This window comes from Platalea leucorodia (assembly GCF_965183815.1).
Source record: "Platalea leucorodia genome assembly, chromosome: Z".
Classification (NCBI taxonomy): Eukaryota; Metazoa; Chordata; class Aves; order Pelecaniformes; family Threskiornithidae; genus Platalea; species Platalea leucorodia.
Window position 1 is genome coordinate 44,778,066 of NC_138858.1, and position 26,224 is coordinate 44,804,289.

At 40.6% G+C, this 26,224-nt stretch overlaps 1 protein-coding gene across 1 annotated transcript in view; it reads right to left on the reverse strand.

Annotated features, from left to right (window-relative positions):
- The window catches only part of SLC28A3 (solute carrier family 28 member 3), a gene marked incomplete at both ends in the record, with an annotated part of 43,466 nt that extends 20,896 nt beyond the window's left edge, over positions 1-22,570 (reverse strand). Inside the window, 7 exons of the mRNA XM_082335452.1 lie at positions 918-1,031; positions 3,276-3,420; positions 5,441-5,630; positions 7,038-7,129; positions 10,837-10,919; positions 14,456-14,557; positions 22,514-22,570. Coding sequence (XP_082191578.1) covers positions 918-1,031; positions 3,276-3,420; positions 5,441-5,630; positions 7,038-7,129; positions 10,837-10,919; positions 14,456-14,557; positions 22,514-22,570 — 783 coding nt within the window. The remainder of the gene's footprint in view (positions 1-917; positions 1,032-3,275; positions 3,421-5,440; positions 5,631-7,037; positions 7,130-10,836; positions 10,920-14,455; positions 14,558-22,513) is intronic.
- Positions 22,571-26,224: the final 3,654 nt, after the last annotated feature.

The window sequence follows — 26,224 nt, forward strand, 5'->3', positions numbered from 1 at the left end:
TGAGTTATGACAGGAGTGACTGTAACCCATATGGAGATAACGAAAGGGGGCACCAGACCCACTTCAGCTGGAGACGGAAAGGGGAGACTGAGAACCTGGTGGCAAAACCCAGATGACTCCCACTCCTTGCAGATTATCAGCCAGGCAGACGTCAGACCTGTGCCTTCTCTCCCGCGCAGAGACAGTACATTCTGCACTGTCTTGTTTTAAATGTGTTTAATTATCTGTACTGTGAAGAACAGCTGTGTGAATAGTACCCCTGGGGTGAAAAGTATGAATGTCCTTCAGTGGGTACTCTCTGATCTACATTTTGGATTTCTGTTATTTATTACTTTACGGTAATGGACTCTTTTAAAAAACTTTGTGCCTGCAGACTGCCTCTGGGGACCCCTATGGATGGATTCTGTCCCCTCTCTAGAGAGCCTTTGCTGCTCGCAGTTGTGGATTTTGCCACTTGCAGTTGAAGTCATTTTCTTATATGTCGTAAGGGCCAGGACTGTGGCTACTCTGAAGACACCGGTGCTAAATCTCAAGGCTTTTCAGCATATCAGGTTTATTGCAAGATGCTTTGGAGTTGGGCCAGCTCTAAGGGTTTCTATGAGTGCCCTGGCACAATAGCAGCTTTGTGTTTGGAAAGTGCAAGTTATAATTTCAGTCCAAGGATGGTAAAGTGATTAAGAAACAGGGTCACTCTGGCCATTACTCATCAGCCTGTCCCACATGGTCTTGTAGTAACTGAACAAAAAAGAAATGAGAACGTTGAATTCAGGTGGTCAGTTACCTTTCTGAGAACCCAGTTTTTCTCAACAGGGGAACACCCCTGGGGGCAAATGGACCCTTGAACTGTCTGGCTGTTATGTAAGAGTCTCAAGACAGAAAATTATAGAAAAAATAATTTTTTTTGCCCAGTAGCTTACCTGCATCTGAATGCCTAGCCAGTTAAACACATTGAACCCCACTTTGGTCCTCAGAATAAAAAGCCCAAGAATAAACTGCATTCCTATTCCTGAAAATACTGGTCTCCAAGCAACCTAGATGGACAGAAAAATAAAGAAATCACTTGTTATTTAAATGAATAATAAATTACTTTAGATGTTTGTTAAAATAATGTAAGGAGATTGTCTGAATATACTGCAGGATAGGAGCAGCTGCCAAAACAGGTTGTAGGGGACTTGGAGTGTGAATCACCTCTCCTAATTTGAAAGCTCTGCTATGTGGACGTCTCCATCTGAGCTAGCTGCTGAAAGCCTGGCTCGGTAAGTATGGCCATGCCCATTTCACCATCACAGACTGTAAGTAATCAAATAGTAGGAAAAGCAGAGAGAGTTCTTCCTGTGCTACAGTTTACAGATGAAATAGATCATAGAATCATAGAATTGTTAAGATTGGAAAAGACCCTTAAGATCATTGAGTCCAACCATTAACCTAACACTGCCAGATCCACCACTAAACCATGTCCCTGAGCACCACGTCTACCCGTCTTTTAAATACCTCCAGGGATGGAGACTCAACCACTTCCCTGGGCAGCCTGTTCCAGTGCCTGACCACCCTTTCAGTGAAGAAATTTCCTAATATCCAACTTAAACTTCCCCTGGCGCAGCTTGAGGCCGTTTCCTCTCGTCCTATCGCTTGTTACAAGGGAGAAGAGACCGACCCCCACCTCGCTACAACCTCCTTTCAGGTAGCTGTAGAGAGCGATAAGGTCTCGCCCTCAGCCTCCTCTTCTCCAGACTAAACAACCCCAGCTCCCTCAGCCACTCCTCGTAAGACTTGTGCGCTAGACCCCTCACCAGCCTCGCTGCCCTTCTTTGGACTCTCTCCAGCACCTCGATGTCCTTCTTGTAGTGAGGGGCCCAAAACTGAACACAGGACTCGAGGTGCGGCCTCACCAGTGCCGAGTACAGGGGCACTATCACCTCCCTGGTCCTGCTGGCCACACTATTCCTGATACAAGCCAGATATACATGAGGGCAGCAGATATGAATTTTTTTATCCTACCTGGAATGAAAACATAAAAAACAAGTGACCGAGCATGCAGATACTTCATGTATCTGGACTGGGAATAAGGAGATTTTGCTACAGGTTTTTTTGCACGCTCGGGTAATTTCAACTCTGTTTCTGTTCCCTACGTTTAAAGAACTTTGATATTTGAGAACTACTCACAGCTAGATATTGCGATTGATACGACATAAAGGCAGTTGTAGGAAAAACTGTGGCTGCCTGTGACCAGTGCCTCTTCACTACACTGCAGACTTCCGCTCTGCCACCTCGGAAAATATCTTTGTTTTGTGAAAATTGAATCTGATTATTTACAACACAAAGAGCTGAGATGGCACTCTCTAATTTATTCAGATGACATTTGAATAACACAAACCAATTAGGTGTAATGAGGACCCATGGGAGAGCACAAAGCATTTAGAGTACAGGAGTTTTCACCTCAGTTGGAGACAGCAGCAGTTGCAAAGAATGGGGAGTGGCAGGTCCATTAGTTCCTGCTGAGGGGACTTTCTCTGTTAAGAAAGTCTCAGCACTGATGCAGCAGTGTTGAAAAAGTGTTGGTGAAACTTGGTGATCTGGATGATGGATTAATATATGACTGATGAAAACATGCCCTGTACGCTAGGCATGCACACAAGGGTAAAAGCTGAGGTGGGAGTTGTGGTGGCTGAAGTAATCCCTTTGTAATATCACAGCAGTACAGAGTGGACATCTCAGCTGGAAAATTAAAATAAATGGCATTGACAAGCCTATGGGAGTGGGTTAGTGAAAAGCGAGGACCTCAGTTTGGCCTCAGCTGCTGCGTTTGCAGTGGGAATCAAACTTGTGAGGGATTAAGAGCTACACGAGGGAAGCCTATCTCCAGTTCCATGCAATTTGTGTTGATGTGATGAGTGTCCTCAAATAAGTGCCTGTGATGTCCTGAGGACTGTAGTGAGCCTCCTGTGGCTGGAAAGCATGGAGTAGGCCTGCCTCAGCTTGCACTGATGCTGCAGGAGCAAATGTGTTCCAATCTGCTTGAACAAAGAATGGGCAGTGGCCTCCCAAAATAGTGACAGCCAGATGTTGGTACAGCCCCACACATGATCCCCAAGGTGTCAGAACAAAATTACTTTCCTCAGACATGAAATACATCGCTGGGTTTTGGCAAGCCTAAATGTTGACATTCATGGGTTTTCTGTTACTCTTACTGAACTTGGTGCTAGGGTAGGGAATAGTTTTTGAAACATTGAACAAAAAAAAAAAAGCAAAAGATCCAACATGGACTAAATACTCACCCTGGTTGGATATTTGGAAAAGATAAACATCAAGAGAACATATGTCACAAGCCCACCAAAGGAGATCAGCTGGCGGAATCCCTGTTTTGCTGTGTCAAAGATGAGCCAGCAGATGGCAGTTATAATAAGAGCTGTATACAACACCCTAGGAAAAAAAAGTGTCAGGCATGACATCCTGAAGAAGACCAGATATTCCTTCCCCTTCCTCTCCCCACAACATTTACATCTCTGTCTGTGAATGAACTGTCTGAGCAATGTATTAAGCTGAAACTTGTAGCTCTACACAAGCAGGAACCTGCCTTTGCTGAGGCAACATTGACAACAAAAGCCCTTGGTGGCATCCTGAAGAAATGTCATCCAACCACGTCCCCAAGGTCAGAGTGTGAGGGAAACCCAATAAAGCACGAGTGACTCTTGTCTGGGTGTTATTCCTATTAAATGAAGTGTGAGAAGATAGCCTCCATCCATTTCCATCCTCCTTTTCCTTTCCTGTCTTCTTTATTGAATCTTTTCTTAGCTCTGGGCAAGACAGACTGTGTTTTTTATGAATTGCACTGTGCTGTTTAACTGGTGGGTCTATGAAACACACGCTGCTGAGGAGCAGGTTATAAACTGTATAATTCTTTGTAACCAGCTGTAGTCTGTTTAGAAAAATAACTTTTAGTCACAACAATTTTAGCTATCTCAGAAGCAATGACAAGAGCCATGTGTACATCTGTGTTCAGTGTTTCTGTGGTCCCCACTATTACAGAATCGTGTTCAGCTTGCATATTGAAGGTAATTACCACAACAACAGCCTGAGAGGCAAGGAAATATATCATCCCATTTACAGAGGGGAAAACTAAACATATAATCCCCGTTCTTTAATGTTGCTTGTGTCTAACAGCTGTTTAGCTTCCACTGATTTCAGTGGTACCTAGAAACTTAAATCCCATTTTTAGACCTGGGTCAAAATATTGCAGGCCAACTCCACAAAATGGCTTGGCCATTGCAATGCTGAATAACACATTCTACACCTGAGAGACCTGTCTTTTGGAGGAATCCGTGACCTACAGTTAGGCACTTAATCTGTGATATGTACAATTTAAGGATTGCAGCCCAGGTAATACAGCACATACTGCCCCTGGCTTGTTCCATCTGCTCATCAGGACTCTCCTGTTCTGTTTGCTCCTTCCCTCAAAGAGGCTTCCAGATAGCCTAATGGAGGTGCCTGTGTGTGACTGCTCTCTAATGTGGCTCCTGAGTAGAAGGACCACAATCTTTATAGCATCTTTCTTAGAAATTCCTGCCTCTGTGGCAAAACCATTTTAAAATCTTAAGAATAAATTGGGACATTTTCTTGAACCCAGAATGACTTAGAGCTCTTTCTCTCTCAGACAGAAGCTGACCCAGCTGAGACAGCAGGAGACCTAGCTGAGATAGAAGGCAGCTGGCCAATGTCCTTTTCCTTTTTAATGAGATTTCATTTGGTCTTTTCTTTAGTCTACGAGTCTCCTTTGGCTCCCCATTTTCCCAGGAATAACTTAAATATTCCTGATAACTGCTCAGGAATACTTGGAATAATATCTACCAGACCTAAGTCTCTACCATTTATCTACCAGATGAATGTCTACCATCCCAAACAGGGTTGTATGATCTTATTATGACACTAAATGTGGCTGGCATGTTTTGATTCCTGAAGGTCAAGTAAAAATTGCTATGGGGATATGTGAACAAGTAGTGTCTAAATAACACGACTCAGTCTTTAGCAGTTTGCATAAGTGAGAGTTAAGGTTTTTATGAATCTCACAGCTCTCTGAACAAGTGACAGTGAGGCACTTTCTGGCTTGCAGAATGAATGCAGAAGGCTACAACAGACCTGAACTTCTGTGAACGTGTTCTCTTGCAACAATGAACTTGTCTGATCTCAATTTGAGGATTTTTTTTTTACACTTTCTGTCAAGATTTTTGATACCTAGCTACTGTATTGCAATCTTAAAGGTATGCCTGACAGCTATAAACTGGAAAATATTGAATTATTCTGTATGTATTCTTTGATCTTATTGCAATTAATATGATTGATTCATCTCCCTATGCTTATGGGGGTATAAGATGAAATAAAACTATAGGGGTAAATTGACTAATGCTTTGTCCTTCTGCATGAATAGGAATTAATTCATATTTACCATTTCAGCCAAAACCACTGTTTCTCCAGATATCTTTCTCCAGGGGAAAAGAATGCAGCAATTCTGTCTTCATACTTAGCTATTAAAAAATCCCAGCAGATGAAGAAGATGGCTAGGACAGTGATGATAAAGAGTGGCAAGGCTCTCTGAAAATTCAAGCTGCAGGCTGCAATAACTACTGCAAAGTATGCTGTCACAGAAACAAGAATATACATGTCAGTTAGGTTGGTCTTTTAAAAAACAGAATAAAATCTTAAATTTAAAGGCTGTGGTTAAAGTCAGGCCTGTGTTTATCTTTTAACTGCTTTTCTGACTCTTGGCCTAAAGACTGAAAAATTTTGCTTTCATAGATAGTGTTAATTACAAGATGCTTGTTGATATGAAAGGTGGCTTTCATCCTGTCAAAGCAGGTTATATGCTTTGGCCAAGCCAAGTTCATCAAACATGTTAATCTCTTGGGAAAATTAAACACGTCTACAAAACTGCTTTTTCCTGTGTAAAAACTGTGAATTAAGAACAATGGGTCTTGTTTCTTCTTTCACAGGAGGATGAGTTTATCGGATAAAACTAGAAGAAACACTTAGAAACATTTGTCAGTTGCCTGATTTGATGGCCCTCCCAAGTAATTGGGAAGCTTAAAAGTAGCTGTGAAATTATTTGTCATTTGGCAGGTTCATTGCTAATATGCACTGGCCAATGAAATATTCAGTTCTTGTAAATAATAATCTGATTTTTTCTATGGCAAATAAGGAAGAAGAACTACTGATTTTTGTAAAGGCAAATTGGTTTTTATGGAATTAACATATGAAACCCTGACAGGCCCTTAGAACTCACCCACTTTCTTGAGCCAGGATATGTCTGTAGTATGACAAAGCAAGACAAGCTGATGCTGGGAGGGCAGGGCATTCAGCATGCAAGCGGCCCTTTTATAACCACTCTATGGTATGCTGATGCCTATCACACATACATGTTTTATGTCTATGAGTTCTCCGTGTTCAAGTAGGAGGATCTCAAAAAGAAACTTGGTGAAGTAGAAGGAAACAAACCAACCTACTGGCTGATTAGGAAAGGGACAAAGAATAATATCTGAACGATTTTGCAGTGCTGACATAAAGCACATTTCCTCTAGCAAACGTTTGCTGTGGATATCGAGTGATATGGGCCAGAACAGAAAACTTTCATTTCTAGCCTGCTGACTTAAGTTTCGTCCAAGTTGGTGCCTGACTCTTTTTACTGTGATTTCATGGTTTTGGGCAAGTTCCTAAAACTGTAATTTAACAAGCCTCTTGGTGGGGGCTGGTAATGGAGTAGACACAAAGACTGAACTACCCTTTTATCCCAAATGTAATTGCTAGTCAGAGTAGAAGCATGCTGTAGGAGCAGTGTAGCAAGATCTGTGCTTTTGTTAAGTGTGGGAATGAGTGGAGGTTTTGGGATCTGGACCTTTCTCTGGGACTAAATTCACTTTGACCTCCTTTCAAATACATTCTTTAAGACAGTCAAGAGTTTTTGTGTCAGATAGAAAACAGTCAGAGTCTATAATCTCATATAGGTAAATAAATAAGGCTTCAGCAACCCTGGGTGTAATATACTGTACCTGTTACTAAAATTCCATAGATCACATAGTGAATTCTGGTTTTATGTTTCTTGCAAAATTCACAGACTTTATCATATTTCTTTTCTAAATGCCTAGGAAAATGCAAAAACAAACAGAAGAGAAACTTAAGCTGTAGATAAAAAAGAAGAGTAATTTGCACAGGAACATCAGACTAAATTGATCAAACTTCTCCTTTGGAGTATGCTGCACTTGCTAAGGGTTAAATTTGGATCCCAAAGTGCCAATGAATATCGTGCCGACATCTGCAGAGCTTTTAGGGGGGACTTCTTTGGTTTCGTGTTGGAGAAGTAAAAAATAAAATCTGGCAGATATCTAATGGGCCAATCCATCAACTATCTAATGGGCTGAAGTTAGCAGGCGGGTTCTGCTAGCTTCTGAAGCACAGCTCTTCTGTGGGGAGGTCTGTTAACAGGGTTAGTGCAAACTGGGTAGGTAGTTAAAGATTCAGTGCCCATTATTAGACCCACAAAGATTGGTAATACAGCCAGCCCAGCATTGCTATGTGGAGCAGTACTGTTGCTATGGTTGTGAAGGCCTAAGTCTGCATTGTGTGTGCAAAATAACAAATATCCCTCTAAAACCTTATTACAGCGTGCATAGATGTTTCTGGATATTTGAAAATTTGGTTGTCACTTACATTAAATTTTCATCTAACTCATGGAAACTGAAATGATTTGTTATCTTTGAATGTCCTATTCTAGGATCTGTTCTTCCAATTATTATATACTTCACTTTCGTTCTTTTCTCATCTCACTAAGAGTAACACAGAGTGATTTCACAAGGGAGGCTGGCATTTAGGGAAATAGCAATTAAAAGAGTTAATTCAACACAGATTTCCATGTTAAGTATGCTGGCGATGTGGACATATTTCAGTGACAAATGCTGTAGCTAAATAAACACCCTCATGTTGTGCAAGCTGAAAAAGACATCACAGCTCTCTCTCTAAAGCCGTCCCTCACACCCTACAGTCTGTAAAGGCAACGTTATATTTAGAGAAGCTAATTATCCAGGCTGTACTTTATTGGAAAGCAGATGCAGCTGGAGTCCGATGCACACCAAAATTCAGCGTGAATACCCTTCTTTTCTGCACTTTAAAAAAAAAAAAAAAAAGCTATCAATTTAAAAGAAATTGGAGAGAAAATTGGAGAGAAACAAGGGATATTATCTTAATTCGTATCAGCACTCAGAACAGCAGAGCAGGAACATGATCCTTCACCAGTACAAAGAGTAACAGGTTCTCTGAGAAATCTTGATTGCTGATACTTCAGTTTTAATTCTGGGCGTTCCTGTTGCCTCACAAATCATAGCTCTTTTTTGTTTACTTGTAAGAACATTGGGCTGTCTACCCAATCTCAGCAGAGAGATTAGATACAACAGGAAAAGAAGGAAAAGGAGAAATGAGAGACAGATGCATGAATAAGCCAGAGTTACTTTATCAAATTTATGGTTCATCCATCAACCAAAAAAAGGAAAAAATATTGTCTGCTATCTGTTACTGCTGCCTATGAGTCCTCTGGGATTTAAAATTGTTATTTTAAGATTACAACTCCTTGTAATTTCTTCTTTGCTCTAACACATCTCTCTCCTTGTTATTTTATTCATTTGGGTGATTATCACTTTGGTACCAGGATATCTTAAATGTTTAGGCATAGGTGTCATAAATATGCAGCTCTGTTCTGAAAGGTGGCAGAAAAAACATCTTATGCAATCTGGTTAATTTATTAAGGAAACATTATTTTCTAAAAGCTTAGAAAATATAGGCTTAAAGTGCAGCACGTTGCTGATGGCTTTTACTTAACCAAAGATGTTGAAAAAGCAGATATCACTTAAGCACATTTGAAGGATAATTTTAATGTGAAATATATGTATATGCCAAAACTATTCTTGCTTGCATTTTGCAACTCAGAAATCATTTTTCTAGTCTGCATGTACTCTGTAAGTAAATGTACATGTAGTGAATCCTTGTTATCAACAGACTGATCTTGTGTCTCAGATCACAGGCTATTCAGTATTATCTGTTGAAAGAAATGGATGACACATTCAAAACAGGCATGCTTTGTGAATGCCCTTTTTGAGCAGATACAAGGAAGACATTAGATCACATTAGTGCCTGCTTTTAGGAGCCGATTTACAAAAGATAACTTTGTAGAGATACCATTGCCCTTGTCAGGTGCTCAACATAAAAATAAACCTAGACAAAGCACAAAACCGGGTACAAAACCGGAGAGCACAGAACAAGCCGTAGCCTGAATGTAATCAGAATAGAGCAAAGTGGTCTTCAGCTTGCAGCCCACAAGGAGTTTCGCTGCCCGAGGCAATGGTACCTGCTGCTTTTGGAAGAACAAGGGGACCTCGGGAACCGTAAGCCTTGTGAATTAAACCTTATTTATCCTTCGGCTCTCCATGGGAGTACAAATAAACACGAATGAATAAAAACCAAACGGGCTTCACCTCTGCCCCAACACAACCCATCTCTGTGCAGAGATGCCTCTTGTCGAGTGACTCCTGTGGCCCCAGGTATGAGGGGCAGAGACCCTGCTAACCTTGTACAGCCATTTGTGTGCCAACACTCGCCTGTGCAATTAGCTTACTTCTGAGGAGACGCTGGATACCTGCCGCTGGAGAGGCTTATCGAACTTGGATGCTTGATCTATCAAATCTCAGCTTTTGTTTTGCTAGACAAGACCCTACATGTTTTAAACAACAAAGTGTTTCATGTTATGTACTGCTAAAGGAATGACCAATCTCCAAAGAACAGAAAAGAGAAACAAGAGAATATTTAAATGACTTCTAAATAGTTTTGCTAGATTTTTGAAGCAATATTTTAATAAGATGGCATCAGTAAACCTGATCATATTAACAAGTCTTTAAGTTCTGTAGGTACAACTGGAAAGCATAATTAAAATCTTCACAGCTACTTCTGTATATAAGCATATCATTTGTACATTTGCATGAGATCTTTCTGAGTAGTCCAATTTGAGTGAAACAAACTCCTATTTGAGATACCCAGTAAGTGAGTTGCTAGAGTCTGCTGATGATAGACAGACAGGTTCAAAGCTGAAATGGTATGCTGTATAACAGAATGCAGTCATAGAAATCAGGGGAAAAGTACAGCATGATTTGTATGAAGGTTTATATGAAGATTCAATATGACAGAAAAATACTAAGGTTTTAAAATATAATTTTAAGTATTGTATCTTATTTTTTCAATATAATATTTTTTTTCTTACACAGGGTTTGTTGTTTTCACCAAAAAAACTAATCTTCAAGTGAAATGTAGATGTGTGCTTTCACTGTGTGGTCACTTGGCACCAGTGCCAAGGAAGTGTAAAAATTCTGCTCCATCAATTTTTTTTTTTTTGTTACAGCTATTCTATTCTTATTTTGCACTGGGATAAATAGCCATGCAAATTGAAGGACAATAGTGAATCTTTAACTTCCTGAAAGAGATCACTGCTCAAGACCTCTCTTTAAAAAAGGCTCTTATGGAAATACTGGAAAAGTACTTAATGTACAAAAAGGAAAAATACTGCCCCATTAATTTGCAAGGCTTTAGAAGGATAGTTCCATGATCACATGTGTCAGTTGAAAAGTGTAATAATTTTAAATACAATGTGTTTCTGTATTACACAAATTGCTAGGCAATACAAAGGTTTGTGTAGCATAGGGGTATGGCAGTGAAATTTAGAGCCGTTACTCCAGAAGGAGAAACACTGGCAGCTTGTTGCTTAGGCTAGGATGAAGTGAGTGGAAAACTTACTTATCCAAAAGACATTACCCTTTCAAGTGCGGTTGCTCATCATCTACTGAGTCACGTTTGTTTTCATGCAGATCACTCTCAATATTGATGTATTCATCCTCCTGGAAAACAGATCGGTGCGGAGGCTGTGAGAGGGGTGCATGCTTGTTAAGTAAGGTGCGAAAAAACAGATCCCCGCTGGCAGATGGCTGAAGCAGTCTCAAGACTTTCCCGTCTGCACTGAGTTCACAGCTCCAGCTCTCCTGTCTGCCACCAGCAACGCTGTGATCAGTATCAGGCAAACCCGCTGGTTAGACCATGGCTGTGAACTTTCCCAAGCCATCCACACCATTTTGAAAGGGGAAATAAAGGGGGGAAAAAATACCAGTGTTACTCTGAGCTGAAGAGGGCCCCATACAGAGTACAACTGCATACACACCGAAAAGTGAGAGCTGCAGGTAGGGATGGTAGAGCTGCTAATTAACCAGCTTGCCCAGCACCTCCTGTTGACCACCCCCTGTTTTTGTCGCTTCTCTCTTTGCAGAACTTTAATATTGTGAAAATTTTATGTATGGAGAATGGTTAAATCAGGTCTGACCTCCACCATATTTGAGGACTGTCCTTGAGGCGGCTGGGAGCAGCACAGCCCCCCAGAGCTGCTCGGCACACCCGTGGGGGCTGCCGTGCCCACCCCCCGTTACTTCCCCCGGCCCGGTCCGGAGGGGCAGAGGCAAAGCGCCTGTCCCACAGGTACGTACCTCCATGCTCACGGCGGGGCCTGCAGAGGGGCCAGACACACCCAGGGCAGGCGACCGTTGCGTTCAAAGGCAGCGGCGTAACTGCCCGTGGCCCTTGCGCCGTGCTCGCACCCCCTCGTTTTAACGCCATGCCGGGGCGGCATGACTGGTCGCCGGCCCTTGGGTGTCCGGCCAGGACCATGGTGAAGGCAGACAGTGTTCTCCTGAGCTGGTGGTCGTGTCCTACCCTCTCAAGAGGAGCAGGCCCACTGTGCCCAGCCACTTGGAGTGGTAGCAGGCTGCAGGTGAGTTTACCTTTTCTTTTTGTGTCACTATTATTTGTGCTAACCGCATTCCTCAAACCGCTGTGTGAAGCACGGCCCACCGCGGACCTTGGCCTGGCCCCTGCCTTCTGTCTGGCTTCCCTGCTGCAGGCACCACCGAAGGTCCTGGAAAGCGCTCGGTTAGTTCCTAGTGAGAGACTTGAACCAGCTCAAAGGCAAAATTAACACACCACCAGTAATTAAAATGGTGCGGACGAGTATGTATGTAGAAGCTCCTATTCATTCCTCTAGGAGAAAGCTCAGCGTGACACGGACAGGAGTCTCTCAGTCCTCTTGATTGCAGGTTGGGGGGGGGGGGGGCGGGCAGTGGCAGGAGTCGTGAGGCTCTGTGGAGCTGCACTGTAACTTACGGATGCTTTTTTGCTAAGCTCAAGTTCTTTCTCTCTTTGGTCATGACTGTGAAATAAAGCAAACCTGAAAAATGCAGATGCTGCTGCCTACTAAGTTGCTATTATTTTTGGTAACTGGGAGCACTCTTCTCAGCAGCTGTAGGAGGTGGGCTTCTCACCTGAGGGACACTGGGTGTTGATAGTATTGAAATATCATTTATTCCTTGGCTTAAATTTGGGGCACATTGCATGCCAGTGCTTCTCACAGATTTTTGAACCTACATTGTACATCAGAGAGTCCAGCCCTCTGGGTCAAAGAACCATACTTTCACATTTGCAGGCGGCTGTTCTCCCTGTGGCACCATGTCCTCTCTCCTGGTCACAGCTTGAAGACCATGTCCCACACCTCCTGCCTCCATCCCCACCACCATCCCCAGTGGCCCTGCTTCACATACTTCCTGGGCCAGACTGCACTCCCCCATCGCTTTCCCCCATGCCACAGCTTCCTCCCCGGGCCAGGAGTTCACCTGGATCGCCCACAGCCTGGGCTCTGTCTCTTTGAATTTGTGAAATATACTGTTTGTCATGAGAATAGAACCTATTTTTTCTTTTGAGTATTTTAATATAAAAAGCATCAATCCACATCTTTTCACATTGTCTACAATGTACTTAAATATGCTCAGAATATTATTACGTTGCTATTTTATTGTCACAAATGCTTTCCTACACCTACATTAAAAGATGTTAAGAAAATCTGAAATCAAAGATCACTTTGTGTCTAACTCTGTGCAGATACACAAGGAAAAGGAAGAATGGATCCAAACCCCTTTTCTTCTTTTTTCATGGCCAAACATGATATCAGGTCTGGCTCTTGGGGAGTGTTGGCCCTTGCTGAGGCTAACCCAAGCGCTGCGTGGAGTCCATGGACTTCTGCCAGCAGGGGCACAGCAAAGTCCGTACGCTGCAGAGCCTCTTCTGCCTCAGTCACAGCCTGCCTGAGAAAGTGTCGATGTGGGTATACATCTCTCTGCTACACTTGCACAAAGTGGTGGCTGAATGCTTTCAGCTGAACCTTTTCAGTGGGAAATTCGTTTCTTTGATTAAAATCAAGCTTTCATTGACTGCCACTACTTTTCTCCATTTTTCAACAGTTTCAATCAGTTCTGAAAGTCCTTTTATTCTTTTTGTTTTGACATTTTCCTTTTTGATGGCTTTTTTGAAGAGGAAGGTATAGGCACTGTCTACCACCTTCCTCTCCTAGGATCTCAGATCCCAGTCTAGTTCCCAGGAGTGGAATAGGGCATATCAGAACAGTCGAAGTGATCCACTGTAAATCTGGAATCACTTCAACGTTGAGAGCAGAGGCATTTCTTTGGCAGCATGCCTTGTCTGCCTCTGATCATATCCAAAAATCATTGGAAGATAGAAAAGAATATCCACAGCATCAGGAACCTTCTATGTCTTACATGCTGCTGCAAGTACCATTGTCAAACTTGACAAGTAGATATGATTACAACACAGGAAAGTACTAGAAGTTTTTAATGGAACTTTTAGATAGCAGATTATTTCTGGAGTGTGGATGTGAAAGTAGTAATACATGACAGTAGTGAAATATCTGTGGTTTTTTTCAACCTGACTCTCATGTCTTCAGAGTGAGCTACTCACTATGTGGGCTTAAACAAATGTACAGCCAAAAGAAGTCAAAATGGATGTGTTTATTATGAAGTCATCTGCATTGTACTCTCCTGTTCTTTCTGTGGTCAGTTGTATGTCAGAGCTCTTGCCTGCAGTTTGTGTTTGTCTGAAATTTCCCCTATTTTGGATGAGTAGGTATTTAATAATATGTATGCCCTGTCTGACTGAAGGATTGTATCACTAGGTGCAATGTTTTCAGCTTCTCTTTTTCCAACTTCTTAGGAGAAAATGCTTCCAAATCAACTCCTTGTCCATAGTATTCCCTCTGATCACCATTTCTGATGCCTCTTTTGTATCTTGTATGAAGCCATTATGACATTAGAAAACATTTTTCTGAATCCTACTTGTCCTGTCAATTTTCTGTGTTTTTTTCTTAATGTATTTCTGAGAACAGAACTCGCTTCCCTGTCAGTTTATGAATTTAAATCAAATTCAGGTTTTGTTAAGATATCTGTCTTGGATATATTATCACAGACAATTACTGGCATTGAATTTGAGGTTTATGAATTTACATTAGGTTATTTGAAAGAAAAAAAAAAAGAAGAAAACATACCTGATTAGTATGTACAGTTTTCTTATTTTGTGAATTCTTGATTCTCTGTGAATTGTCTCCGAGACCTTTTGGAGTTATAACATCCACACCTTCGCTGTCATTCTGGGTCATGACAAGACCAGAAATTTTATCAGTTCAAATCAAAAGCTGAAAGCCTTTCTCATGTGTGGTAGGAACTGATTAATACTCTGATGTCTGTGCTTTCATGTTTTATTTTACTAGTATGAGGAGCCCAAAACTCAGTGTACAGAGCTCGGGTGTTCAGGTTGCTATGCTATTACACAAAGCTGTGTTGGTCATGGATGATGCTCGTCTAATGTGAATCTGCTGTTTTCTTGACTCAAACTCACATGTCCTCTCAGTGCTGCCCTTTGCGTCAGGACTGGTTCAACGAGTTTGCAAAGATCCAGACTTTCTCCCCACCAAAGGCAGAACAGCCTATTTGGGCCTTCCCCGGGTTGTTAGTACCTTTGCTCTAGTATATATATGCTCCTTATGTGTACGCAGTAAATGCATATTTTTTAAAAATACGTACTTCTGTTACTCTTGGAATAAAACACTCAAGAGCATCTTTAAAGAGAGCAGTTAGCTTTATTACATTAATTCTCTGTGGTATACCTTTTATCAGAGTGTACTGAGAGTTGAAGACAGCCATCACCAGCTCTGCTATTTCTACTTCTTTTTTTTATTCTGAAGCTGAGTTTTCTTGTTTCTTAATGTTTTGAAGGGTACATTATTTCTTTTTAAGGATTCTTGAAGGACTGGTTCTTATTTTGGTTTCCTAAGAAAGCTGCTTAAACAAAATGTCAGATAACTTATATCCACAATTGATATAAATGTTTTGCATTTCAGTGGTTTCTTATGGCAGCAGTTACGGTATGGCCATTTCACTGTGTTTTATTGCATGAAGTATCTATCTCATTATTTACATGATAATAAAATCAGTAAATTAGTATCTACATTTAGCATTCTAAGAAAATGATCATTTCCAAATGGACAATACAAAATAAGCTGAATCATAGTAAATTATGATAAAGGCAGGAATAAGCAGTACTACTAGACATAAATTAAATTTTGCCTTTTAGCAGAAACATGACCTTAGAAGCAACCAGAACGCTTTTCAGTAACATATTTTCCTTAGACATACTCTGCCTCTAAACTTCACAAAAAATGCGTTTCTGTAAAAGTGTTTCTGGAACCTTGTGTGTCTGGGGAAAGAGTAGGGAGCCGCAAGAAGCTATTGATTCACCTGCTGTAGCCCTGATACACCAGATGCCAATATATCAGTTCCCTTCCTTCTAAGAGAAGAGTATCTTTGCGTTTCCTTAAGGGGGTGGTATTTCTTTTTCAAAAAGTGCCTCTGCTACTCGTTTGACTTCTAACCATGCTGTCTTAGGAGTTTGCCACAGTTGCCCCTGCAGCTGACCATGAAAGCCTCTACTTAACACTCCATGCTGTGCAAAACCAAAAAAAATTATCACAAGAAGCAGTGCTTAACTGTAGCGTTGAGATGTAGTATATTAAAAATACTACACAGCACAGCATAGTGAAGTCAAAGTGGTACAGTTCTGTAATTGACATCCCCCCGCCCCCTGGGATAGTCTCTCTGAAGGTTTCTATACTTGTTGCCGAGCAAGAAAAAGCAGAGATTTCTTAAGACTTTTGTCAGTGATCATGTAAGCATGCGAGTTGCTGTCTACAAGCAACAGAAGTACAGAATAATCTGTGTTGGAAAAAAACTCTAGAAGTCACTTTGTCCAACCCACTGCTCAACTGCAATAATTACATAAGAGTTTCATTTATAGAGTAATTAAAATATATGAATGTATGAGTAATGTAACAGAAAACTAGTAAGAGCATCACATGATTGCTGGAACTCTAAATAGCCCGCACTGCAGAATGACAGATTTGTGTTATGTTCTGCAAGCATAAAAAGCACTCATTTCAGCTCATCATACGACATTTCTAGCATATTCCAAATTCAGTAGAAACTGGTTAATTACTATTGATAACAAGTTTACTTCAGTAAGAGACTACTTCTGTTGACTAAAACAGTCTTTGAATGACTGCCATGAAGCTGAGTAATTTTCTTATGTTTCACAGCTGATTCTTCAAGTACAATCTCTTCATTCTCCCCTTTATATAATTTTTTTAATTTTGTTTGGTGAAAACGCATGTTATTCAACCCTACCCCCTGAAGAAAAATAATTCTTTTTAATTTCTCATAAGAATAACAATATTCAAGTGACAAACAGACCTGCCTATTCCTTTTTTCTGTTTGCTTAGAGTCTTTCTGAGTTTGCTGAAGGAATTCCTCACCAAAATGTCAATCTGTCTGTGCTCACCGCCTGCTGTTGCAGATTGCTACCTAAGCACCCAGCACGGGCAGAAAAGCTTCTGCGTCATTTGCTCAGTATCCTTTTCCACCTCCCTGGAAATGCCTGCAGAACCAAACATTGCAATAGAAAACGGGAGTTCGAGCCTTGGGGGCTATAGCCAGCACAGCTGTTATGAGCACAGGCCAGATCCAGCAATATGCCAAGTCACTTACGAAGCTACTCAATCTGTAGTGACATGAGGAAGCAGGAAGTTGAAAACAAAGGAGAGAAGCTTGGATGGGAAAAGTCTCTTCTCTTTAAGCCACGCTTGAAGGATTACAGAATTGATCCATCTACTATGAATGTTGACAACATGAAAAGTGTTACGCAGTTGCACTTCTGCTTGCACAGCCTGCTGTACTTCTACTGATCGTGGTTTCCTGCTTGTAAAATATTTGGTTAAACAGCAAGGGCATGGAGCTATCTCATACTTGCAATTGAAGTGCTCTTTCAATGCTTGTTTAGTTCCCTCTAGAAAAGCGGTTCGCGTGCCAAGTCTTTTTGTATAACTGCATTGTAACTTCTATCGGTTGTGCTTTTAAAGACAGCACGCACACACACATGCCCCTGACAGTTAGTGATGAAAACAGAGGGGCTATCAGAGCATCCAGGCAGCTGTTTAAACTGTTTATGGTTTAAGGGTGGGTCATTACATTAGCTTTGGAGATTAGAATCAGGATACTTAATTCAGTGGAAAGCAGATGCTTCAAAAGCAGATGTTTTAAGTTACTGTGTTGGATTTCATTGGCTTTCAGATTGCATTCAGTCAGCTGAAATGAAGCCATTTGATTTACAGTTAAAAACTTTGCTATCTTTTAATATGCAGTGTAACTGAATACCATTCATCTAAGTTTTCCCCCATATACTACCTTTTGCTAGCCAGAGTGTCATGATTCTGAAGGAGTTAAAATGCGTTTTAAATAATGAGGAAGAATTTTTTCGATCAATAATCGTAGCATTCATAAATCCCTGTCAAATGATAAAATTCAGTGTACAGGGCAGGAGGGATGAATGTTCATTATTCATGTGTTGAACTAGAGCAAATGAGTAAATGCGCAGCAGACATGAAACATGTACTGCCAGATTTAAATTCTGCTGGCTAAATCTTCATGAAGTGTTTTGAAATAGGTTGTAAATTAGGCTCACCCAGCTCTGAATACATTACTGTTTTCTTTAGACGCTTAGGTTGTCAGTCTTGAGTAGGGTAGTTGGATAGTATCCTGAAATGCAGGATAAAGTTAAAATGATAGACTGGCACAAGCTGGCCATAAAAAAAAGAAATAGGAAATCCACTTGCTCTTAGAGCAAGTAAAATGTATGAGGCAGAAAGCAAAATCCAGAAAAAAACAAAACAGGAAAAAAAGATCTGCACATTCCTGAGAAGGTAACAAGGTGCACATAAGCCCTGCAATTATGGCATTCAAAATATCTGTTGATGGCAAGCAGGAACACAATGAGGATGACAAGGACAATAATCCTAAAAACGGTTTTCGCAAGGAATATTTACTTATCTGAAAAGAGCCTAAAGGGATAACTGACTTTCACTATTTCTTGTAAGAGATGGGGTAGTACATCACAGTTAATTTTTTTTTTTTTTTTTTAAACAAGCATGGCTTTGGAAAGCAAGTTTTGAAAATGGGGAAAATGACTGCATAATTTCCTGCCTGGATCTGATGGAGTTATGCAGTGCAACGCCTTCATAATTTCCAAGGGAAATTACAACAACGATGCCCATGAAATGTAAATTCTTAATAATGCCTATAATCTTAATTAACCAACCAGACAAGAGTATCTAGGAAGCTGTGGGGAATGGTGATAAACACAGAAATAAACGGCATTTTTTAGAATATGTTATAACCTTGTTTAAATGAAATGGAGTACGAAGGCTGCATATGTTATGGCACTACCAATGTCCTTATGTAGCATGAGTAAAAGGTAGAATTTTAAAGGGGATCCTTCCTCAAGTCAGCTTCTTAAGAGCACAGTGTGCTGTGCTACAGAAACAGGTACTGACTGCTTAATGCATCATAACGCTGACAATAGGAGGCCAGTGAACAATAAATATTTATTAGCTGTTATCTTCCCTTTGCATTGTATTGTTTATCTCTGAGCTGCTTTTAGAAGTTAGGGAGTTTTCTGGTCCCACCTACCATTCCTTTTTATGAGACAGCTCTTATGATTCCTTGAGGAATAAGTGTGACTTGTTGTTTAATGTCATCATTAGCAGAGATGTGAATCATCAGAACTGATGAGGTAAAACCTTTGCCTCTTATATGAGAGCTAAACACAAGCTAGGTAAATCCAATCTCAGTTTTCGGGTTAGTGTTAGTGTTGTAGGGTTTCTGAGCAGGAAATTCTGTGGGCAACTGTAGTGATCCTCCAGCCGGTGCCATCAGAGAGAAGGTAACTGAACCGCATTGAATGCAAGAGACACAGTAGTGTTTCTATACATTAGGTATGACATTATTGTACGTATAGATACAGAATGTATTACATTGGCATGTAGACACTTAACATGGACAATCTTCTGAATAGTGATGAGACTATGAGGATAATGATTTAGGCTCCTTAAACTGCATGACGTATTTAAGGGGAAAACAACATTAAACATGTGAATGTCTCGGTATAAACAGTGCAGCATCTGTTGTTTCTAGCTACGAGATAGCATCCAAAGCAGGTAACTTTAGCACGTAGGTCTTAACAATTGCATTGGGATTCTATTAAAGTTACGTTGCACTGAAGGGTAGGAGCGTGCTTGGGAAGACTGGCAGTGTAGGTAAAGCTATGTAACTTCTTAAAACCAATACAAGGATATTACTCATTGTAATGCACCCAAACGGCTGTAGTAACTGAGATGTCCCTAGTATCAAAGAGAGAAAGAGAATGAGAGGTATAGTAGAGCTGTACATTTGGGGTTTGTTGTCTATTTTCTTTTGAGACCATTTTGAGCTGTTAATGAGGTAAAAAGTTGCTTCTGGGTCTCCCAGGTACTGGCATTACCACAAGGCAATAATGCAGGACCTGCAGTTTTTGATGCTATGCCTATGAACAGTTCAGGTGGAATCTGCGTAGTGTACAAAAGAAGTAGCTGATATTTTGCAGGATCATGCATTTTTTAAAACGTAATTGCTGGTGTTAATAGAACTTTACACTACATGGATGCATGCCCTCTCTGAAAGTTAACATTGGTTAACTGATTTCTGAGGGCCTACTACAGTACGGTTGAAAAAGTTTTATGCTTCTGTGATGCAGTGAAAATCCTATCATAGTACAGAAGGATGTGTGTGTGTGCAAATATCAACAGCCAATGTGAAATTGAGAAGAGCTCAAAGAGGTATCCCCCTTTGGCCATTTGTATGACTAGCTGAAAGGCAGGTTACTCTATATTACAACCTCTTCACCCTGAGAGTCCCTCCACAACAGAAGGCACAATGCTTCTCACTCTTGGCATGATAAAGCTGTGATATGACTCTTCATCCATCACTTGTTAGCCTTGAGCTGCTTTGTATTATGTTGAGAGCTGTTTTCTCAACTTATTTACTTTCTAAAATAAACTGCCTAACCCAGGTTTACTTTGTCCCTGTCTTATTTTTTCTGTCTCTTTGTGCGTTAATCATTAAATGGCTCAGGTACAGCTGAAGGTACCTATGGAGTGCAATCCCACACTGATACTTAAAATGGCTTAAATTAATCACTTTTGAGAACACTTTTACATTTTGTGGTTTAGGGAAGATACTCATTGCTTAATAATAGAAGACACTATTTTGGAGGAAGAAAAGTGTTCACTCTTTGTGCAAGAAAAGCTGAAATACAAGAAAACAGGAAAAAAATTATGAGATTGTTTTCTTCTCAGTGGCTTCTACTGTGAAGTGATTTATTTTTCTATGTGCAGGAGTTTACTTGTTCCTTCTGTGTCTTATTTTCTCTAGGGAGTGACTTACATGTTAAGTCAGAGAGAAACAGTGTAAATGTAAACGTGAACACCTTCCGGTGTTCCAGGAAAAAAGGTTACCAGAAAACCTGACTCAGGCCCCAGCTTTCATTGTTAGACTGTCTCTGTGATTTGGCATTTGAATTATTTAAAACAGAGGATTTGCAGGCTCTTGCAAACCTCTGCAATGAATGGGAAAGGAGGCACCTGGGTTCCCTGCATATTGCCCAGGTGAGCTGGCTGCGTAAGGCAGAGGATTATCCCAAGTCACTGTACTGTGCTCCACAGAGGCTGCTGAGGAAAGAGGTGATTTTCAGGTTAGGTCATTCAAGAGCGTTTGGCACTGAGCTTCTGCAGCTAGGGAGGGACTTCTCTCCTTCATGGGTATGTAGGCACAGACTTTGGAAGCTGACGGCACACATTTTGTGTGAAAATGCAGCCAGGATGAAAGCCCTCTCTTATCTCATTCACTTGAACTGAAGGAGATCCAAGTTCAAAATTCTTGTCTGTCTGCTCTGAAGCACAGATGCGTTGAGGGCGCTCTGATTACCCAGGAGAATGCCCTAACCACTGGGCTATCATGTTTTAGGAGAGTTATCTCTCTGTCTCCTCTTGAAGCTGTCCCACTTAGCGTGAATTATTAACTATTGACTGCAGTAGGGACTTGACCCTAACTCCCTTACATTTCACAAATGTTCCCTGACCGGCAGATTATCAAATCAATCTATTGCTTGTCTGTCTCTGTAGCCCAATGAATAAATACATAGAGTGGCTGAATGTCATTGGTGTTACACAATATTCCACAGGCTTAGCATCTGCAAAGACCTTTCTCTGTTATTTGAATAGCATCGGCTGGTATTCACACCCACTAGGTGCTACTCTTCCTGCTAGATGAGCTCAGGGGCTGCAGGGGAGAGCAAGGCATACTTCGCTAACACAGCACTCTTTAAGAGCCACTGTCTCTCCCAGACCTCTTCTACCTTCAGTAACAAGTACAGAGAATTGGCCTGGCTGTGAGTTCACAAATTTCTGTTTGTCCCTGCTCTAATGCCTACGAAAGTGCAGGGGTGCTGGGCACTGAGAAACAACAACTAACTGGTTAACAGTTTTTTTGGTGATTCCACTTTCGAAATCTGCATTTTTTAAATGGCTGTTAATATTACTTCATGCGCATAATACGCAGAGCCTTCTGGGTTGGCTCCTTACCTCCTCTCTGTGCTCTTCTTGGGAGCAGAACAGGACAATTGCACTTATCTTATGCGTGGAAGAAAGAAGATATGCCCCATTGTGACTACATGATTATTTTTCTCATATTATTAATATACATTGCTTTGATGAGATATATGTCTGCTGCATAATGATGACCTCTTCAACACAACTGTAAATTACCTATCCTCAGGAAGGAGCAGCAACCGATACAGCAGATGTGAGAGGTGGATGAGCTAGTTGTGAGATCCATCTGCCTATGAAGTACTACTGAGTCAGGAGACTTCAAAGATACCAGTATCCCAGGCAGCAGACGAAGGCAATAAGTGGAGCCTACTCCTGAATGTGTCAATTGTGCTCCAGCTTTTTCTACACTAGCCTTGCGCTTTGGCAGGACATCAGTGCAAAGCATGTGGGGTGTTGTAAAATATCTCCAGGAGGAGAGCAGAAATTGCTTTTTCTTTGTTCAGGGACTGAAGTAAGCATTGTTCATTGTTTTTAAGTCCTTCCTCTTCCCCACAAAGCAAAGGAAACCACGCTTACCTGGAAGGCCAAATTGTGCACTCCTGAGTGATCACAGGTGGTCTCCTTCAGCTCCATGCGCCTAGCATGGGCAAGAGAGTTTTGGGTGAATGTTGAAAGCTACTTGCAGCACAGGGCAACAGCAGCCAGCACCTGATTAATCCATCCACAGGGTCGGTGAGTATCACTTGAAGTCTAGTTAGCTGGAGGCATTCTCAGGTTGCTGTTGCTCACTCATAGCTCCACCTTCTCGCTCCCCTGGCACAGCCCCTTTTGGCCAGCGTGGGAAACTGCATTCAGTGTTTCTTGAGACGAGAAGGGAGGATTCCTGCGGGCCCCAAGAGGCCGACATATCTCTGGGTGATCCCAAAGGCAAATGCGTGTACTTATATGACTTCTGGCTTTCCTCATTTGCTTGGGGGAGAATCTTCCCCACCCAGATCTTTGAGAGATCAACATAGTTTTTGTCTTTTTTACAGCTATTCTCAAGTCACTGTTTCTGCGATGTTATTGTGGCTCTATTTTCATAGTGGTTAGGGACTTCATCTAGCAAGAGACAACAAGGGAAAACGAACAACTCCCAAACCTCCAACAAGTATCAGTTATGCATTTTCAGTTGGCATGCCAAATGTTATGGCACAGGGTCATTTGGTTATCTGTCCTCAGATTACTCGCCTTTAACTGAAGAGTTTTTAAGTACTTTTCAGGCTTGCTATTTGCAGCATGGCAAAGTTATATTCTTAAAACTATCAGCTGGGTCTCTTACCCATATTTTTGGTTGCCTATGGACTTTGTATTTACAGCTTGTTCCATTTAAGTTCACTGAAAATAGTAGCACTATTACAGACACTAATGTCAGACAGAATTTGAATGAATACAATTTTTGTCTTTAAGGACAACAAAAATGAGAGAGTGTTCTGATTCTTTGAGGTACAGCAACCTATGTACTCATGAGGTGCCCAAATTCATAACTTTCTACACAGGGATTGAAAATTTCATGAGTATTGCCTCATCCTTTGAAAAAGCAAAAAATGATGTCCTGTTTTAGGAATAAAGACAGAGTGGACTAGAATGACTGAATATATTCTTGGAAATAAAGAACAGTGATATGACAAATAAGATGATGCATCTTTCTGAGGAATCTTCCAGCTATGTTTTAATTATATTATAAATCATACAGTTGCAATATATGCTCTCTGAATCTTGTAACTATTGCTCAAAAAGGAGGACTAGTTGTTTTTTCTTTTTTTAGTAAGAAATGCATGACTTTTAATGATATAATCCGTTTTTCAGTTTTCAGAATCTTTTTTGATGCCCCAGGTTTTGAAATCAGCATGTTTGTTGCTATTTGTATTTGCCCTGTGAGTAAAGCAATTTCTGTGACTAATTGCTTCTCTCTGCACACTACTCACCAGCAAAAATAGCTGCAAATATCTTTAACAAGTTTGATATAATTGCCTGCTGATTACTGTATATCTCAGCTGTTTCTCTGTTCCTTTCTTCCTTCTCTCCTCCTGCCAGTTTTGGACATGCTTTTACGATCAGAGGGAAGAGGGCAGAGGAAAGAAGGCAGTGAATCATTTTCAAATCCAGCCCATGCAATCCTAAAATCTGTAGCCTGCACTTGCATGGTTGGAAGAAAGTTCTACCCTGGTAACTATGCCAAGACACAAGTATTTTCTGCTATTGTTCCTCTTCTGGCAACTCATTGGATCATTTTTAAAACTGTTTTTTTCATTGAAAAATGTCAGAATAACACTGACTTGATAATTTCAGTGCAGTTTCCTCCTATGAATTATATTTTATGTCAGAAAACTCACAGGATACTGAAAGCAAAAACACCCACCCATCCAAGAAAAATCCTGAACCCACTGTAGAAAACATGAAATATGCCATTTCCCTGTGGACAAAGGACCATGTGGTTAAACAAAAGGTGGGAACTCACTGATATTTTTTTGTCAAGATCAGCCAGCAGTCTACTTAATGTTTGATTTATAGCAAACCCCTTCCCATTTCTGGTTAGTTTAAATACTTACATGAAGAGATGGACTTTAAAGAAATGTTATGTGTCTGAAGGGTATCACAACCTGCCATTTCAATTGATAACAAGCCTAGACATCTGTTTTCCAGTTATGTGATTCCTCCAGCTACAAGAAGGCACTGAAGACTCGCACTCTTAATTTTTAGGGTGTTTTTACAACATTAGACTAACAGTACTAGGCTCAAGAAAATACGTGTTGCCAAAATTCTACTGACTAATAACAGAGAGAAAATTTTACAATAACCAAGGAGTTGCTTGCTAAGAATGGCACTAAGAAACTTTATGTTCCATTGCAGTATTTCTACATGAACTCTGGACTCTCTTTCTCTTAGTTAGAGGAAGACTAATCAAAAAGCCTAATTCTTTCACTGAGTTTCACATATAAGTGAGATTTATATTTTTCCTAGTGTGAATAATACATGGAGGAAGTTCATTCTCATTTGAAGACATAAATATAATTTTCCTGGGTGCTTCTCACTTCCTTTTCTAATGGTAGAAGTTCATGAATTTATTGAAAGAATGCTGCTGTTTTGGTTAGCAGGCCTGAGAAACTAGGAAAGGAAAGCATTTAATTTTATTAAAACAGCAAGCTGGAAAAGGAGCTCAATAGCACAATAAGTATGCAAAACTACTTTTTTGATATGGACTAAGGGAAATTTCTTTTCAATGTATTGTGTATCTTTACAACTTTGCAGACAGCCAGCACAATGAACCGCTGCTATTTTGCTGCACATATGACTGAAACCTAGAAAATGAGTAAACTTGAGGAATGAACATGGTTTTTTTTTAAAGTTTTGTATATAACCATTATTTTCTTGGATCTTTTCCTCAAAACACGAGACCTGTTCCCTAGAATTTATTAAGGAAGCAGAAAGCTTGAACACCACCCCCTCAAAGTGTTTTCCTTGGATTCTAATGCAGGTAAAGGAAAGCAGAGGTCTTGCTAGCAAGAGAGGCTTTCAGCTGAGCTTTATGCTTTGTGATATAGAAAAATGTTCCTATCTGTAGCATAAAGTAATATGGTTTGGTATAAATGGGTATCTTACATGCAGTGGCAGACACCAGACCAGTATTTCCCATGGAATATACACAGAGGTCTGAGTAGTGAAAAAATGGAGTACTATGGCAAATAAATAAAACTTTTAGTTATCAAAAGAAAACCATTCCACATCAGTGCTAAGTGACTTTGCCATGAAATCCTACTCAAACGCATTAGCATTCAGAGCCTTTTTGTGCTTCAAGTAACAACAAAGCAATGCACAATCTGCTCTGAAATTGTCATGCAGCCTGGCTAGGCCAGAAAGGGTTTTTTGGGTACTATAAAAATATTAATCTACAGCACTGCTTACTGTATACACAGCAGGCAAATACACAACAATATGGTTCTTAATAATTTGCTAGATACATAAAGACAATGAGCAGGAGTGTGAAGAAACAAGTGAGGTATCTAAAAATAGTAAGGTCATTCTGTTTTTTTCGTCGCTGAACTGTGGGAAGCAATTTCATAGTTAGGACATGAACAGTTCTTCAAAAATTCAGGTTTTTTACATACTTAATTGATCATATTCAGTATTTGTAGTTGTGCTAATTTTGCTCAGGTGTGGTTTCTAGAATATTTCGGTAAAAATTTCAAAAGCTTTGTGATAATAAAATCTTGAACAATCTCTCTTATGTTCCCTGGGTAAACTGTG